The 20465-nt window shown below is 36.6% G+C and overlaps 1 protein-coding gene across 1 annotated transcript in view; it reads right to left on the reverse strand.

Annotated features, from left to right (window-relative positions):
- Positions 1 to 18348: 18348 nt before the first annotated feature.
- The window catches only part of LOC139723055 (centrosomal protein of 83 kDa-like), a 57232-nt gene continuing 55115 nt past the window's right edge, over positions 18349 to 20465 (reverse strand). Inside the window, exon 13 of the mRNA XM_071634329.1 lies at positions 18349 to 18531. Coding sequence (XP_071490430.1) covers positions 18349 to 18531 — 183 coding nt within the window. The remainder of the gene's footprint in view (positions 18532 to 20465) is intronic.

Consider the following 20465-nt stretch of genomic DNA (forward strand, 5'->3'; position numbering starts at 1 on the left):
TACATCAGTCTATGCTGTTACCTTTGATAATTTTCTACTTCATACACCACAATTTTGTTCGAGTCTCTGCATTGTTGTATTTTCCTCAGCCCATCGTATGTTAGTCACAGGGACTCTGTCACTATGTGCTGCCACCTCCGACCGTTTTCTACTTCATTCACTGCATACAGATTTTTAGATTTAGTTTAGTTACTTTGTCGGTCTTTCTCGTTTCCTTTAAATTTTCCTCGCACATGTCTGAAGGATCAAATTCCAGCTAGGATGCAGACTTTGCCAACGGTCTGTCAGGGAAGAGTTGAATCTTTGCGTTTGATCGTGATGGTGCAGGGATGTGAAGATGTAAGCAGGCTTAGAGTGGCTCGAGTTGCGGGTCTCTGTCGTGAAATAGCATTCTCCTTGGGGGCTTCAGTGGAGCAGAAAATCAGAGAGAGAAGTAGAGCACATAAGAACTCATTCATCAAGACTAATGTGAAGGGTCAGAGAGGTACACTAAGACTGTGGTTGCCTTTCTGCTTACTGTATAATGACTAATGTTTTAATTCCATGCAAGGGCAGTGCTTCAAAAAGTAATGTTTACTTTATTCAAAAGGCGAGAGGCATGCCTGCAGCTTCCTTTAGAGATGCCTAGCATCAACATTTGGATGAAATTAGAGATAACATTAAACCGTTCCTAAATTATGGCAATCTTATGAATTCTGTGTGAACTCAAAAGTCAGGAAAACACATGGGCCCTATTGACTGCATAATGAAAGCATAATATTTTTCCCCCTTCTCTCTCTCTCTCTCTGTCTTTAGTGAGCAAGTGAAATGCAGTTGATATTCAGTGATTTTTGTTCATTTTAGAACAGTTGGAGAGAGAGAGAGAGTTAACCTCAGCCAATAAGCTTCCTGGGGTGCAGAGGGAAGTAAAAAAGATTCTTATATTGTGTTCATCTGCTAGCCTTGTTGCGTAGAAATCCAGAGAAATTGAGTTTCAAGTCACAACTGTAGTTAGAATACCACTGAAAGTAATTGTTCAGATCTTAAATTGTATAGATAGAAGGAAAGATGTCAATAATTAACACTTAATCCATGAAGCTTGCAAAAAGAAAGAAAAATCTTAATATCGAAGAAATTAAAATGCTATCAAATGAGGTATTACTGACTTGACACAATTGTATTGTGTGTTGAGAGGTAACTTGAAGAGATGTGCAATTATAATCAGAAAAAGTTTGTTTGTATCAAACTCACAAACTGTAGATATGCCATGGCATCAAATGGCAGAGTATTGGTGCAAGTCATTCTGCATGTCACAAGTTGCCACTTATGGGCACTTTTCTGTTTCTATTCCAGTTAAAATGTCATGAAACATGCCTTACATATTTGGAAGGGAACTGCAAGGAAAGGAATGTAAATGATTATTAGAGAGCATCGAGAGCAGGACATTTATAGCTCATAGGATGCTGTGGTGTGATGAAGTGCGGTTCAATCTGCGCAAGCTTAGCTGTTACGCTGTCGGCGGCTCCAAAATATCATACGCAGCGTGGTGAACTGGACCAAGACATCAAGCCCCAGGCCATATTATGGACTTCTTTAGGATAGGAAGAAGACCAGAATGCCGTGGACAAATGACCTTCCACCATGAAGAAAAAAATAAAGTAAATAAGTATAGATAAGATAGCAGCATTCATGAAGTCTTTTTTTTTTTTCCAGGACATCCATTAGTCTGCTCAGATATTTGTAATGTAGTGAAGAATGGTTAAAAGTGATTGTCTATCTCCTTCAGGTTTTCATATCCATGATCACCACATTAAAAATCATACCTGGGGGTGACATGAATGTCAATAATGATGTGCCCATTTGTGAAAAACCTTTCCATTATGTATTGCTATGTAATGCATGTCATTATTGTTTCATAATCAGCTCAGAAAACTGGTCAAAGAAGTAGAAAGCAGAGATAGATTTACTTTTAACCGGAAACATAATTATATGGGAGTACAAGCTAGTACAGTAAATCAAGATCAGGGAATAACTTTTTAGTAAATGTAACCTGTAATATTAAGCCCATTTTATTTTAATAATTGAAGATCTGACAGGGCATCACATGGTCTTCATGTGTTCTGCTAAAGTATGTTTTGGTACTGTAAACTGCTTAGCCGGTAGTCTCACAATTATGGGATACTCATGATTACTGTGCAATCCACCATTCTGAACAAATGGTTGACTGTATACTTTCTCATGCACAAGAACAAAAGCAAAATGAATGAATGAAAATTTGGTATGACTTCAAAAAATGATGAACTGTTTTTCATTCGCTTGCAATGCTCTGCCATTACCATATTACTTTGAAATGGTGCAGGTAACATTGAATGTATCTTCTTTTTTCTTCATCTAAATAGGTTGACAACCTTTCTAGTCAGTGTTTTCCTTGAATTGTGTAGACACATGTCACATGTAAATGTCCATTTTAGAGACAATCCAGGACCTTTGGTTTTTTAAGTGTTTTTCCTTCGCATGACTTTTCAAGTCAAATTTGTCTGACACTGAACTTCTGTACAGCCCTCTATCATTTTGTGAAGAAAACCAGGTACAGCTGTATGGAATTCATTCTCTCTCTCTTTAATGTGATGATTCCTGTAACCTAAATGAATTCCAACAATAAGTGAACAACAGGAGGAATACAGTGAGAGAAAAGGCTCGAGTTTGTTTTTTTTTTAAATCCATGTAATAATTTCTTATGAACAAATTTTACAATGAATATGCAAATAAGCATAAACCTCTTTTCAAGGAAGTATGGTCTTGTTTGTCCTGAAGGGGAAAAATTACAATTAAAAGCTATGAATTCTGCTAATTCACTGGAAGTAATGTGTGATTGGGACAGAACAATTGATTGTATTTGCAGCTGACAGTGCATTAGGGATTTTGGAGTTGAAAACTGCAAAGATATGTCAAATTTTTTTTTTTTTTTTTTTGGAAATTTCATGGTCGAATTTAATTTATTATGTGTACCACTGTGGAGCAGTTTTAGCAAGCATGTACATAGCTCATTTCATCTTTGCTTGTTCACGTGTCATTTTTCGTTTCTGTCAGGTTAGAAGTACAGGTCGTGGAGATGTTTTATCAAACTTTGTTCACTTGTGTTTATACAGGTTGTCTATATCTTGTTTTGTGTATGTAAATATTGTTGTTACACAAAATTATGAATGCTGTGAATATATTCTACAAAAAACTGATCATGCAATCTTCTTGTCAGTGGAATAAATGCTTGCTGAAAAAGGAAGACTGTTGCCATGTGTTTCCATAACCAAAATTAGAAATGAAAAGCACAAGACAGATTGAGACAAACGTACCGAATGTTTTTTATGATGAGGTTCTTAGTAGACAAATAAAAGGGAGCTTTAGATTTTCACAATGCAGACATTCAAGGCAAAAAACCTGTTACCTGTGCACGCGCAAAATCGCTTATCAAATTTGATCTATTTATGTCTCGCGTCGTCTGAGTTTTCATGTGTTCTGGGCTATTTTTACATTTGCTCATTTTCTGACACAGAGAGCTACTTGATGCACCGATCATATGGGGGCATCATTCTATTTTTATACCGTCCTAGCATAATCTTAAGCTGCTTTCCAGCACAACGCAGGGAGAGAATGGCCAATGCAATCGTCGTCTTAAATGTCTGCGTAGCAAGTCTAAAGCTCCCTAATGTACATTACAGAGGGCATTAGTGAGAATTATCCACCAGATAGTAACATTTACTAACACTTAACCAATTACTGTGCATTCTTACCTCCGCCAAGGGAGGAGGTTATTTTGTTTCATAAATTGGTGACACGATTTACTCTTCACAGTGGCTATTTTTCGCAAGAAAATGCTGTAAGGACACTTACATTATATACCATATATACCCAGTATATATAGTATATATTTACACCAAAGTATGTCTTTTTAGCTTATGCACTGATTTCTAACAAACAGTCTGACTTCACACATAGGTTATGCATAAATTAGCATAAATGATAATTGTTTGAAAAGTCAACTTTACAGTTTTGAAGATTACATCACAAGCAATTTTTGTTGTGGTTGACGGCAGAGAGCCCCCCCCCCCCCCCCCCCCAACTCTTATCATCTACCTGAATAGCCTAGTAATTACGGTTAAATCACTCTAAATCACTCTCACTCATGTTTCTGATTTGCTTTGAGATAACACATATTCTGACAGATTCGCCATCTTGGCCCTATTGCATGAAGGTTGAAATCAAAACGAAAGCCCAAAAATTAAACCCAAGTCTCTGAATACTCAATTCTGATTGGCTGATACCCGACTTACGATTGACTTTCAGACTTACATTTCATGGCATCTATTTATGCAACAAGGCACTGAACATCAACTGGGGGTACAGTTAACAACATTTGTCAGCTGTGTGGCCCCTCAATGAAGCTCATCAGCTCAACCAAGGAGGTTATGCTCTTGCTGGTGTTTTTTTTTTCTTTGTGAATGGATTTGGATGAAATTTGCAGGAAAAGCTGATGACACAAGGAATACATAACTCAATTTTGGTACTTTTGTGTAGTGATACAAGAATTTTTACGAATTTTTGAAGGGTTTTTGACCTTTTGGCAGACGGGGCTAATGAACTTGGGAGTTGGCGCGTATTTGAGGTTTGCATGTCTACGTGCACTAAAGTGCATGCTCTGCTGGGGTGAGGTGCCACGCAGCAAGGGTAGAAGCTGATAACAGAGTGTGGTTGGAAATGACAAATTCAAGCATTGTCAAGTTTTCCCAAAATTCCCTTAAAAACCACATGAATCCTCCACATGGCCACAGTTTAGTCCAAGAGGTAAAAAGTGCTGAAATTACACAGCAAATCATGACAATCCCCTTGATTTTCCACAATTCTCAACACTCCATTTGCATCAACACTTTTGCTGTAATTTCAGCAAAACTTGGTAAGTGCATCTAGGAGGGTACTTACTTCTGGAGTACTGATATCAGCAGAACAAGTTTTGCTGTAATTACAGCAAATCTGTTGGACCGTTGCAGATGCACAGTGAACACCATGCAGGTGGGGGTCTTTCCTTGCACACTTTTTATTCGGTCATTTATGTGTTGAAAATAATTGTATTTGGAAAAGACTCCTGAATGTATTAAAAGAGACTTAAAGGAAACCAAAACCCAACAAGAAATGTGGATTGAGTGAAAGCAGCAACACTTGTAGAACACATCAGTGAAAGTTTGAGGAAAATCAGAAAATCTGGTGCGAGTGATGAATTTTTAAAATTTTTGGTGTTGGAACCCCTGGATGAGGAGACTACTAGAGGATATGATGTCATGCATGGACAACAATATGAAGAAACTGTAAAGGGAATTCCACAAAAAAAGTCATTTCTCATGAAAATTACTTGTTCTATCAACTTGATACTGATATATTGTATTAAAGCATGTATATACATTATATCAAGGGTAGTAATTATTCTCCGTTGCTTCCTGAAAGCGTTTAGTCAAGTGCTCTTTCATTATGCTAGAAAAGTGAGTTTTTGTGTAATTCCCTTTATATTTTCTTTATTGTTGTCCACACATGACATCATAGCCTCTAGTAGACTCCTCATCCAGCGGTTCCAACACCATGTTCTCAAAGGTCTATAGGTCACATATTTATATATATTCCAGATGATCACAATGCACATGATCAGCAAGATAGTGTGTCCACTAGATGTTATGGGACCACTACTTTTATTCCATATCAGATCTGCCAGTAGTCATGTCGCCAAGTCACAACCAGCACCTTTTTGGATTCTAACACTCAATTCCAGAATCCAACAGAAATTTCAAACCTTTGCATTTGGAAATTCTTTACAAATTTTTACTGTCAGTCTGATGAAAGTATCATTCCGTATCATCCAGTAAAACACCATTAGCCATGGTTCCTCTAAAGTCCCATCCTGCTCTTGACACCATTGTACCAACTGCTCATGCTCATTCTGTGTGAATGAGATGAACTGTACAACTGACGGCTTCCATGTCACCATAATATCTTCTTCATCAGCAATACAGTATTGCCATAGTATGCTGGTTAATTGATGAGTAGCAATATGTCTTGTTGAGTGACATACATCTCAAAGAAAACGAAGTACCGGTATACAGATTTCCATATCTGCTAACGCAGGCATGAGGTAGTGCCACAACCAGTACTTCACTGTCAATTTTGGCAGGCCAAAATGAGGTATTTTCTCCAGTAAATTTGTCTTCAAAGTCACAACTCCACATAACCAATACTCTGTACGTGTAGCTATGTGGGAACAGGATTGTACTACAAAGTGTGGTCTGCCCAGTTTGGCTGCTATGCATTTGACTACATATCAAGTTCAACTTGCACAGTCTTCATCCAAGTTCAAGTAGAAATGGCCTACTGCGTAGTTACACAGGGATTAGCTCCTCCACAAACAATCCCTATAAGGATGCAAACATTTTCCTGTTGAAGCAACTACACCTAAAATGCAAGGCCTGGCCTCAGCTAATCCAAACAGTCAACATGTACTTCATAATACACTATGTTGGATAGGCCTACATGTATTAAAAGTGTACATGTGAAAAGTGTTGTTACAGTGAAGGGTACTCTCTTGCATTCTGTGTTGTGTGTGTTTTATAATGAGCAGGGAGGTGAGGCATGTGTCTCACCTGCCTTGTGCAAGAGGACAATTAGTTTCCAACTATATCACCCTAAAGTGTTACTTAGATAATATATGAAAAATATACAAAAGAATAATAAATGTTCCTTGAAACTTTGTTGTTGTCCTAGTAAATGATGTAATATAGAATAGAATATTTCTAAACAGCTCCAAAAATCTGTTGAAAATTGTGTTTTATAGCATTTCTAAACTAAGTTTAACAAAATTACCTTGGACATACCAAACTATTCTTTATAGCATTTTTGTTAGTCTATGTTGCACACACTGTACACTTCTGTGAAAACTTCAGCTATAAAATGCAACTTTCAATAGAAAAGTAGGGCTGCTATCTTTTCTAACCAATGATGGGCTATTCAGTTGAACAACAGCATAGATGCCAAGTTCAAAGAAATTTTATGAGTGAGAATTTCATGACTCAGCATCTCAGGGAGCGCACATGTGCATGAGCAAGGGAGCGAAGCGACTGAGCAAGGGGAGGATGTTGAAGGAGGGTGTCCGCCCTCCCACAGTAGGGAGCTTTTTCAATTTTTAGCTGGTCCAGACTTAAGTGACTATTTTTTACTTATTTTGAAATACAAAAGGTAAATATGCCTTCACTTGCAGCTCTCGCTTTAATCCTTTAAGCTATGCTCCCAATGTGTGAGAAAGATGGGTGTCATGCGTGAGATCGTGAGACAGACCCGAAATGCTTGAGTCTCACTCACAATGCGTGAGACTTGGTAGCTCTGCAACAGCAAAGTTTCAATGAGCATTCATTATTTGATCTTCATATGTATCTGCGTGTGTTACGCCAAAATTTTTATTTTATTGGCAAAACTGATTTTACTACATTGCTTCTTTGAAGCAATTTTGGGACAAAGTTATCTCTCATTCAAGTGTTCTACAAAAAGTTTGTATGATATTGGGGTAATGCATTGTGGAAAATAAAGGGACATCCCCGTAGTACTAGTGTTTACTGTGAAAGCGCCCATATAGATTTGGCTCAAAAGATATCAAGAGAACATGTCTATAAGCTTGTCTTGTATCAAAATAATTAGTTGATATACTATTGGTACATATATGTATAAATCCCCCAAACTATACCCAACTAAGGCCTGCTGTCAATGATGACAAGACGTAAAAACGTGCTGACACGAGTACATACACAGGTATATAATGAGAAAACATGACTTAAGATGATTACATTGCTTGAAATTTAAATTGCTTGATCATCATTAGTGTGGTCATGGATAATATTCCTTATTAATATCTGAAAGCTCACCTTAGCACCAACCATATCATAATTATGGTCATTTTCTTGTAAATGTCATGGTAGTATGAAAAGATAAACACATATTTTTTCCATAGACTCCACTAGGAATAGTCTTTTACTGTGAGAAATATGAATCTAAACTACTAGTACATTAAGCAAATATCTACAGGCTTTTATTTCTACATCATAAACATTCTTTCCTGATTGGTTTGACTGCATTTCAGTTGTTACATAAGATTTCAATCATCTCTAGCGATATATTCCACGATGACTAGTTGCATGACATATGTGTGCACGCTACATTTTGCACTGTTGCCTTCTAATGGACCGGTTTGTGAAGCAATCATACCAGATGCCAGTACTTTTGATGGCTACATGTTGTGAATATAGCTACTCCATGAATATGCTGTTTTCATTTTCTTTGTACATCAGTCTTAGCAAGTACAGTCAGGTTCATTCTGTGCAGCTTAAGCCAAGATCAAACAAACTTGCCAACTTCAAGGACAATAGCTGAGGCAGGAGGGAAGTTTGATTGAACCCTGATTGTGCAAACACCAGTCTCCTTCCAGTTCCATATAGATGTACAGTGTATATTCAGCTCTCTTTCATTAGCTCATGGAACAAGACCAAACTTTCTGGAATGCTTCATAGTACTGAACATGCTATGTGGGGAGGTATTTGGCTGCTGTCTGCTCAAACTGCAAAGGCCCATCAGGTGAGACCACAGTAATAGTGAATGATAAATGTGTTGCTTTTATCAGTGTCAGGCAACAGTATTTCTATCTGAATGAAGCAAGAATGTTAATGTTAATTGTTAGCTGACATTTTACTTTTTGCATACCCCTTTGAACTAGTTTTGTTTGCATGCAGAATCACACACATTGTATTGTACCTTGTTACCTCCACCAAAGGGGGAGGTTATGTTTTCATTACAGTTGGTTGGTTTGTTAGTTCGTTCATCAGTTTGTCCGTGTGCAAAATAACTCAATAAGTAGTGAACGGATTGGAATGAAACTTGCAGGAAAGGTTGAGAATGACACGAGTAACAAATAATTAACTATTGTAGTGATCCGAGAATTTTTGAAAATTTATGAAGGATTTTGATATTTTGGCAGGTGGGGTCAATGAACTTGAGAGTTCAGGCTGCGCGTATTTGAGGTTTGCATGCATGCACTGAAGCGTGTGCTCTAGTTTCTGCTAGGGCGAGGTGCGCCCAAGAGTTCTGTGGGTGCGCCGCACATCTGAGGGTTTAAGACGTTTAAAAGCTTCTATATTGTGAAATTGGGCGACTTTCAGCATACTAAAAACACTTCAGCATGCTATGAGTACGGTATGGGTGGAAAATCGGGGGCCCGTTGCATAAAAGTTACAGTGGTGATAACTTTGCCATCCAATGGTAACCACCGTGGCAACATTACTCAACAGCCAATCACAATCAAGAATTCCATTGAAGTTACCATTGTATGGCAAAGTTATCATCATTGTAACTTTTATGCAACAGGCCCCAGTTATCTCTATGGAAGAACAAGATCAGTGATGGAAAAGGGCTGCATGCTTGGTGAAGGTCTGCGCTCTTAGAGTGCTTCTCTAGTTAAATTTGTTATTGAATTACAATGTAATGTGTTCCTATCCATTCAATTTCCAGGTTGAGTAATGAACTTGTATGCATTTTTGAATGATTTGGAAATATATAGTGTGCACAAGCCTCAATGATGGAGCGTATCACTTTCAACACCTACATGAAGTTAGATTACATTTGTCTCCCAGACTCAGTTTTTCTTCATTCAAAAATTCAAAAGTATGGGGGGGGGGGGTGAATTCAAATGGATTGAATGGATAATAATGAAGATCTGCATTTCCAATGCATTGATTAAGAGTGCTACTGTATTCTATTACACAGAAATGCAGTTAAAATGTAGTTTGAAAAAAGAGTACAATCTATTTAGCGTAACATTGATTTTTTTTTTCCTGTTGTTATCAAAATGAGATGAAAAATATGGAATGAATGGCATTTTAATCCTATTCCCACCGGGGGGAGGCATTTTGGCCCCCCTTGACATTTCGCATGATCATTCCACAATGCATGATGCTCTCACTGCGACATTCTATAACTTTTTACTTTCAAGTATCACATAACTTTTGAGACCAAATTTGTCGCTCTCGGACATACCGTTTTGAAGCCACCCTGTCCGCTCCTTTGAAAAATATTTGTTGACCCAAAAATTGCTCAAAAACATGATTTTGTGTAACAATCCAATGTAGATTGTGTTTTTGCATTTAATTCATACAAAAACAAATGTTTTTACTTTCAATGGCTGACAAAAATTTATTTTAGGCTACTATTGCTTTAAAAAGTTTTTGCGACAAATTTTGACAAAAAAACAACAACAAAGAAATACATAAGACATTCCATAAACAATAAAATTCGAAAGAAGTAATTATTAAGCCAAATTTTTGCTTCAATATCATTGTTAAGGATATTGAAAATAGTATGTTCACCTAAAAAAAAATTATTTGTGTGCAAAAAAAAAAATTGCATAAATTTAATAATAGCATTTATTAATATAAGATACATGAATCAAAATGTGAAAAATCGAACTATACAGTCTTGTAGATTACATTGGCCTCTACCTTAGTGCAAATTTTTGCGAGGATCACGTGATCCACAACTGAGATCTGAAGTGGGGCCAAAAAGTCCCCCCCCCCCCCCCCCCCGGATGGTTTTAAATCACTCAAAAAACCAGGTGGGTGTAGGGTTAAAGTTCTTGAACAGTCAATAATGAATATGCAAACAATGAAGTGATGTTGCCATACCCTCTCAACTTGCCATACAGTTCAAATTTTGAATTTTCAGTTATTCATTAAAAGGCACACATGCATCAGTCTAAAATCCTGATAGATCGACCTGATCATTGAAGTTATTTAACCGGGAATAACCACTTCAATAACAAAAAATTGAATCTTATCATTTCTTCGGACATGATCAATAGAGAATTGTAAGGTTATGGCAACATCAGCTCACTCATTTGCATATATTCATGTCAAATACATGTATGAAAATGTATAAAAACTGTTCTGCAGTCAACAGTTCTGCTTTCAAATGTTTGAAAACTGTTCTGCAAAAATTAACAAAACTTCACAATTTCGTTCTTCCCTATTTCATTATTTATCTAATTCTGATAAAAAAATTTACACTGTTGTCCTCCCAAGTTTTTACTCTTATCATACTATACAGGCTGATTTTACTGAGCATGTGAACCATTTGCAAAGGATGTAAATGTCAAAAAAAGGCAAAGTCCAACATTCTGAAATTTTCACTTTCTTTTTTTTTATTTGTTGCAACAATGGCACTGAAAATAATTCTCATCATGAGTAACACACAGCTAAACATTTGTAAGTAGAAAAGCACTCTGAGAGCGCAGACCTCCATCAAGCAGCTACTTTCCATCGTGATCTTGCTCTTCCACAGAAATCAGTGATTTCCGTCCACTGAAAAATCGCCCGATTTCACAATATAGTAAGCTTTTGTAACGCCGTAAACCCTCAGATGTGCGGCGCGCCTCGCCCTAGCAGAGATTAGAGTGCGCACTTAAGTGCCTGCATGCAAACCTCAAATATGCGCAGCCTGAACTCCCAAGTTCATTGACCCTTCCCGCCAAAATATCAAAAATCCTTTATAAATTCCCCAAAAATTCTTGGATCACTACAAAAAGTTAATTGTTTATTACTTGTGTCGTTCTCAACCTTTCCTGCAAGTTAATCCATTAATCCCAATCCCAATCCGTTAACTACTTTTTGAGTTATTTTGCGCATGGACAAACTAACTACGTAACAAACTAACGGTAATGAAAACATAACCTCCTCCCTTGGCGGAGGTATTTGCCTCAAAAGGTATGCGAATAATTTGCAGATATGTTGTAAATGATCAGAAAAACTTCACAGATTTTGCTATTAACATACGTGAGATATTCTAAAAAACTGTAGAGTTCCATATGGAAGTTCACAAAGATTTCCAGAGCATTATGCACGTCTTGTGAAGGTTATATATGTACACATATGACAAGGCTTTAACACCCTTTTTCGGAGCAAATTATGAGCAGATCATGAACAAATGTGCAAGTGCACAAGAAATTGTCCTATTTTTTTTGTTTTATTTTAAATCAAAAACTAAAAATGGACACCCACAAATATTTCACAACGCTTTCAATCCCCTGCTTAGGTTTTGCAATCATTTGAAAACTATTAAAAATGTGAATGTTGAAGTTTGCTAGTTTTTCATTCACATCCTTTGCCAGGTTTACAAGCTCTAAAATCAGCTTGAACCTGGAATGGAATTCCTGCTTAATAGCAAATGTTACAAAACAGTGCAACAAGGCACTAATATGTGATATGTGGTAGACTTACCATTATTGTGTAGGACTTAAAGATTTGAATAGAAATAATATTGTAATTAATTAAGGATACTTGTAGAAAACTTCTCATACAATTAGGAATCTAAGGAGCAAGCATTTTGTATTTTGCTTGTTTACAACTTTGTTTAGTCTCTGGCATCAGAGCAATGTTAAGCTTTAAGGGAAGAAAATGAAAATGAAAATTAATGTAAAAATATGTTGCAGTATATTATTGTAAGCTTTACAGAGCAGCACACTATTGCTTTGTAAAAGAATACATGCTGCAGTTTTTGCAGAACTCTCCTCCGTACAAATTTTAACTCTTCTCATTTGTTCATTTCATTTCTAGGGTATCAGTTTGATGGATTCCAGCTTCACGCAACATCACCAACAAGCAGCATCAGTCCAAAGTTTGATGTAAATCCAGGGGCATAATGGTCGCACCTTCAAGTATCTGGTAGTTTAACAGATGCATCAGTTAATACAGAATGCATACTAGTGTGCCACATGATTTAGGGTAGTACAGATCATTATAACATAAGAGTTAAAAAATCTATGTGGACATATGGGTTGAGTGAATGCAGCAAAATAAAATAAGTAGAACATAACAGTGAGAGTTGGAGGAAAATCGGACAATCCGTTCAAAAGTTATGAATGTTGAAGTTTCTGCTCAGCCACAGCTGTATGAAAAAACGATAGCTTATGATGTCACATGTGTACAACGATATAAAGAAAGAATAAAGAAAATTCAACATATTCCCATTTTTTTCGCATAACACAAGAACACTCAACTTCTCTCTGTCAGAAGACAGGGGGAATAATATTACCCTTATCATACTTTAGTAAAAGGTCGAAGAAAAGCACACTTTATTAAGAAAGTCAAGTTTTGTGAAATTCTCTTGCAAGTGACATCATACACCAACACTGTAGCAGTCTTCACATCCAGCAGTGACTGTGCAGATACTTAAAAAATATCATAACTTTTAAACGGATTGTCTGATTTTTCTAAACTTTGTGTTCTACTAATACTGCTGCATTCTCTCAATCCTTATGTACATGAAGGTGGACATGTCCTTAATATTTGCCTTATCACAGAATGATACAAAGTGTGATATATAAATCCAAGGAGGTTGAAAAGAATGGAGTCACAACCATCTTATATCCTTTGCCAGATGTTCGATGCTGCCACTCAAAATATTTAAAGCATGTGCCAAACTGGGTCTGCCGCGCAGACAGGAATACAATGGACTCGTGTCTCATTGTATCACCAGCCACTCTCTGGGGAAGATGTGGACATCTTTGTGATGGTAATTACTTTTTGCTATCCCTTCTTATTAAAGACAGGTGATATAATTATGATGGTTAAGACACAGGGATGCGCAAATAGAAATTTAAAAAAAAAGGAAATAAAGATGAAAATTACCAGACTGCACAAGTGTCATCGAAACCAGACATAAAACTTTTTGTGAACATGAAACAGCGATTTCTAACGCCATGCCTTAAATCCTACATGTAACTGTACTTGGTCTCGTATTATGAAGAGTTAGAATTGATTACAAAATTGACTTCTATCATAAGTCTGTGGCAGCAATTTAAAATCAATTATATCTTTTGATTAAACAGGGTCCTAGACTATTTTGACCCATGGAGATACAAAGGTAGATGTACAAGACACCGTTTTTGTTAGTATCGCATAATGCGTTGCCATGACAATGGCAAATTTTCTTTATAAATTATTGATTGAACTACTCTCATTTTTTGAGCAATTAACCCCAAATGTGGCATGTGTGACTCCTATCAAAAGAAGAGGTGCAAGACACTTTCTTCATTGGTATCGCCTGGTGCATTGCCGTGACAACAACAAATTAAAAACAAAATACAGAATGTTGTGGATGGAACTACTCTTTCATTTTTTGAGTAATTGACCCCAAATTTGGCATATATGTTCACTTTCAAAGGAAGATGTGCAAACGCTTTTTGTTAGAGTTGCTAATGCATTGCCATGGCAACAGCAAATTTTGACAAAATCTTATACATTGTGGTTGATCAAACTATTCTATCACTTGTACAGCAATTCAGTTCAAATTTGGGATAAAAGATGCCGTCAATGTAAGGTGTAGTTGTGCAAGATGCCATTGATGTATGTGTGAACAAATATGTTGCCATGGCAACAGCAGTTTTTGTACCAATCATACCAAAAAAAAAAGTGGATTAACCTAACTCCCTGTGTTTTTGGAGTACTTGACTTGAATTTTGGCACATATGTGACGACTACTGTGTAGAAGTGCAGAACACATCTTCTATCTAGACGTTTATCAATACGTTGCCTTGGTAACAGCATTTTTTCACTGAAAAGCATACCTTTATATGCTTTTTAGCTATCTCCCTAAATCTTTGAGCATTTAGTTTGAAATTTAGCCCATGTGACTGCTATGATAGATGTGAAAACTTTATCTTTGGTTATTGTTGAATGATGCATTGCCATGGTAACAGCATTTTTTAATGAAAATCATCCAAAATTACTGTGGATTCAGTCAACTTCCTCAGTCTTTGAGCACTTGGCTTGAAATTTTGCATATGTGACCACTATAGTACGTAGATATATGCAAACTTGAATCTTTCATCATTGTTGAGCTATGCGTTGCCATGCTAACAACATTTTTTTTTTTCATTAAAAAGCATACAAAAATACTGTGGATTCAGCCAACTCCCTCAGTCTTTTAGCATTTAGCTTGAAATTTGGCCCATGTGACCACTCTGGTATGTACAAAATGTGGATGTGCAAACTTAATTTTTTTGCCATTGTTGAACAATGAATTGCTACGGTAACAGCATATCTTGAATAAAAGTCCTACGAAAATACTGTGGAAACAGTTAACTTCCCTAGTCTTGGAGCATTTAGCTTGAAATTTGGCACATGTGACTGTTGTAGTACAAAAATGTGCAAATTTAATCTTTTGTCATTGTTGAAGTATGTGTTACTATGGTAACAAAATTTTTTCCCTATAAAGCATACAAAATATTGTGGATTCAGCTTACTCCCTCAGTCTTTGAGCATTTAGATTTAAATTTGGCACATATGACTGCCATGCTACACAGATGTGCAAACTCGATCTTTGGTCATTGTTGAACAATGTGATGCCCAATGGTAACAGCATAATATTTTCAATGGAAATCGTGCAAAAATACTGTGGAAACCTCCCTAAGTCTTGAGCATTTAGGTTGAAATTTGGCACACGTGACTGCTATGTTATGTAGATGTGTGAACTTACAGGTGTTTTAAAGGTGAGTAAAATAATATTTCTACAGGGTCATTGGCACCTCCATGCCTTCAATTGTCCCTGATGTTGGGGACTTAATTAATAATTTCATGAATTTTTACATGCAAAAATAGATAAATAAATGAATAAAATGAATACAAACACTTAAAATATGAGAAAGAGCAAAGAAATCATTTGCAAAGCTCATCAAATATTTTTGAAAGAAAAAAAAATGTATCCATTTTCCTCCATTTTGATTTGTTTTTGAGTGGGTCCCTTTTGTGTTTTATTGTTTTTCTAAAAGTTTGTTGAGTAAGCCTCATATTCATGTGAAAGTATAAAAACAGCTAATTATCTTTATTTAGAAAGACTTACCACCTTTCTCAGAAGGAAACTTTTGTGAGGTAATTTTTTGTTTTATCTGTTCAATCAATCAATGGGAGCAGTTTTATAAAATTTGTACAATTATTATTCAGAAGGCCTGACTGTTAGTCATTGAAGCTATTTAAAAGTTAACAATATGACAAAATTATTTTGAATGAAATTGTGTATGTCTTTTATTTATCCTAAAGTTTGTATCATCTGAGCAATTCATATCCAAGATGCCATAATGATTGCAGTGTTTTTGAAATGATGAGAAAGCACATGAAGCATCCTAGTATTTTGCATGACTTCTGTCTGTAAATGTACATGTATATTGCCCTAGATTTAACTGTCAGTATTCTTCTTTTCTGATAAAGCATTTTTCTTTTTCTTGTATGAATTCCCATTTGTATTACAAACGCTACATATCAAGTACCAAACTGTAACACCCCCCCCAAAAAAAAAAAAAATGGAAATAAAGAAATGTATTTCAACAATAAACACAAATCTTACTATATCATTTACAATTATTTGGTATCTGTTGATAGATGTACTGAGATATGCTTTGTGGAGTAAAGAGGAAATAGAATGAAAGACAAAAAATTGAGTTGATGAGTGACTTGTCTTACTTCTGTCAGCTATATCATGGAGAGTGAAAGCCTAAACATGTTTGAAATCCATCATATGAGACAAAGTCATCGCATTTAGTTGACAATAAGGCGAGGATTTACATACTAATATTGTCAATTTCAACAAACCATGACATATATGCATAATAAAAAAAAAAATCATAAACATGATTAGGTCGTACAATATGCACTCCAGCATCTATCCAAAGGCCTATATAATTTTGCTGAAATTACAGCAAAATTTGGTCTGCATGACCTGCACATACATCATGTTTCCTGAGCATGTGTGATGGTCCAAGAGATTTGCTGTAATTACAGCAAAACTTGTTCTGCTGATATCAGTACTCCTGAAGTACCCTCCTAGATGCACTCACCAAGTTTTGCTGAAATTGCAGCAAAACTGATGATGCAAGTGGATTGTTGAGAATTGTGGAAAATCAAGGGGATTGTCATGTTTTGCTGTGTAATTTCAGCACTTTTCACCTCTTGGACTAACCTGTAGCCATGTGGAGGATTCATGTGGTTTGTAAGGGAATTTTGGGAAAACTTGACAATGCTTGAATTTGTCATTTCCAACCACACTCTGTTTGATGTAATCAAGAGGTTGCTAAATTGGGAAATTGGGCGATTTCAAGCATGCATGCTTATGGGCTACACAATTAAGATTCAGACTTTATAAAATAATGAAACAATTTTCAGAGCACATATTTTGCAAAATCTGAAATTTTGTCAGTTTTGTAATCTTAAAGTTGACAGTGGCTTAGAATTGGTTGTCAGCATGTGAATAGCAGTCACTTGTAACTAAAATCATTCTTGCAGCTATTTTATGTGTATGGTCTGTAGGATCTCGATAGTTAAAACAAGATAATGTAAAACGAGAAATGTCTGTGCGCATTTTGATTTCGCGAGAGCCAAGATTTGCAAAATTAAAATGCACACGTATGAAAGTTCTTGTCTACACAGTACACATTGAATGTTAGGGGCTACTCATGAAAATTTCAGGCCGCGAAAATATCACGTTTTACAGGAAAAAATTCGACTGCACATATAATAAACACACAGACACAGAAAAGATTTGGAATATTGTGTTTTTGTGTTTTCTTGTATTTCTTTTAAATCTCTGCTTTCACAAATTCATAAATAGTGTTAAAATTGTTGTGTATATTACGAAATCACATCAAATACACCAGGGGTGTTATAATGAAAACAAAGGCTTAAAATCGATCGGAAAGTTTAATACACTTTGGAATTGGGTTGCTGGGTAGATAATAAACAAAAATAAACAAGATGTGTCCAGATTTGTGACGTAACGCAGAGAGGGGAAATAATTTCCTGATAGTACTAGAATCGTCATGAAGTTTGGAGAAACCAACGTGGCTTCCAGTGGATAATGGTTCAGTGATTGCTGCTGTTTACTGTGATTTAGTAAAAATAATAAAATACTGAAGAGGAACACTCGGCTATAGTAAGACATAAATACTTTACTCAGTATGTGCAATATATACAATTCAATCAGAGAAGTACTTAGAAAGCATAAAAATCTCAATCAATTTATGGACAGAAAATATTCCTTGAAATTATGCACTGCATTGTCAATACACATAAAAAAAATAATTGTTCAGTCAAGTCCATTTGGAGTTTAAGTAAGGCAATTTGTAAGGCTTCTGTGACATCACTATTTGGGATCTAAAGATACCATAGCACTTCATGGCATTATCATGTACTGTATGAGGAGTGCAGCTCCAGCAGAATGTGAGTATACCACCACGATGAGACACATGCTGCCTCACAGATCCAGCATGTCCATGCCACTTCCATCTGGACTAAGAGGGCGCTCTTCCCCCTCCTTCTCCATCTCAGACCGTGCTGTCATCGGCATGCCGCCACCGAGGAGGGCATCCATCTGAAGCTTCTGATTCTCGCTGAGTTCATCCAGACGATGTCTGATGGCCGTCAGGTCGTCATGGTGCTGGAGGAGACGGGGCAGAGAGACAAGATACTGTAAAACACAATATTTTCGTGGCATGAAATTTTCGCAAATTGGAGCCGACGGCCTTTTTTGCGGCATGAAACTTTCGTGAGTTGCCTCTAGCATTCCATGCGTATAGTGTAGACACAAACTTTCATGTGCATTTTAATTTCGTGAATCTTGGCTCTCGTAAAATTAGGGAAATTAAAATGCACATGAACATTCCTCATTTTATAATAGTTTACATTTGCTTTAATCACCACTGGAAGAAAATCCTTGCAGACTGTAACTAAGGTACCATGTAAATGTATAAGTGTTATTTTCAGTGTTTAGTAGCTTTCTCTCACATCTTGCTGATGTCAACTGCAAAAGCTACAGAGAATATCTTGTCAAAGATAAAACCCACATCTATAGGGTATGTGTGTATTATACATATAATATATTAAAATATATAGGCCTATTTTTTTTTTCAACAGAATAAAAAAACACAGAAATTAAATACAAAATATACTGTCAAGAGTTCATCATGCTGAAAACCTGTACACAGATACTTGTCAATAAGTTTGAATAAGAGGATCATGAAATGCTTTAAGGTTATCAAGCCTGTCTCAGCAGTTGAATATTTTACACAGCCTCCACAAACTCCCTCCAAGAGATATAGTGTTCATAACGACCTTGCTTACAGTGGCCGCCAGTCAAGTAAAACAAGCTATCACTCTGATTGTCTCCCTAAAAGAGATGGTATAGTTTTGGTTAAGATGGGGCTTCAGGTTTCCAACTTTTTTTTTTTAGATAATGAAAAACCACTTATGAAATATGAAAGAGCATAAAATGCAATTCCAAGGGGAATTCACAGTTTATTTGGTGAAAATTGGCTTTGAAATGGCCGGATATGCAAAACTATGCAATCCTAATAAAAGGTGGAACATAGGATCGCTTTGTTTTACTTTGTTTTTAGCTATCTTGAGCCATTTCAAAACCGATTTTTCATCAAGGAAACTTTGAATTCTGTAAGAATTGTATGCTCTTTAACATTTCATAAGAGGTTACTCATTATTTCATAAAAGGTTAAAAGTTGAAAACATCATCTCTGCCAATACCAAACCATCCCTTTTAGCAACACTTCACTGTGTACTCAGCAATAGACCGATTCGGGTTCGTTGAGGGCAGCAGACATTTCATGGCACTGGGCGCAGCCATAGTGGGTGTCTTAGCCGACCCCCCCTGCTCTCCCCCATCCCGGGCAACATGTTTATCACGCACTTGTAACAAAGGTTCGCGCACTAAGCAAGCATTCGCGCACTCAGTACGAGACGCCTATTGGCTAAAACGACCATGCATCAGTTTTTCATTCCGGGGGTGGGGAAGAGGAGAGGGGGGGTCGGCTAAGACACCTCGTTAATGGGGCTGCCCATGCCAAAAATACACATAGCGCGTCACAGAATCGGTGTATAGACTCCAGGTTGACTTCTGTCTGTTAGAATGTCAACTAATTTTTCACTGCCAATGTCTCTGCATTTCATATGAATACATCATGGCCATTTTCAGTACCAAACATATAATTCAATGAGTAAACAACAACAACGAAAGAAAAAGAAAGCCAAGTAATGAACACTTCTAGCTACACTATCCCCCTCCACCCCCCCCCCCCCTAAAAAAAAAACCACAATCAGTTGCATCCTAAGACCTTGTGCACTTGTGTATGGGAGATGTGAGTGTTGAGTTTATTACAGAAAATGCATTCTGTGATGAAACTAGAAATGTCGCTACAGCGACTGGTTATACCCCCGCCAAACAACATTTCATAAGCTTTGGTCAAAACACCATTTCATAAGCTTTGGTCAAAAAACTGAGGAAGTAGTTAAATCTGCAAGATCTTTCCTTGATCTTCTGCCATTAATATGCCGTTACCATGGCAACGTACTTTCGGGTAC

Source organism: Diadema antillarum, unplaced genomic scaffold (genome assembly GCF_040938485.1).
Source record: "Diadema antillarum isolate AM-2024a unplaced genomic scaffold, OU_Dant_1.0 scf00000180, whole genome shotgun sequence".
In the NCBI taxonomy this organism is placed as follows: Eukaryota; Metazoa; Echinodermata; class Echinoidea; order Diadematoida; family Diadematidae; genus Diadema; species Diadema antillarum.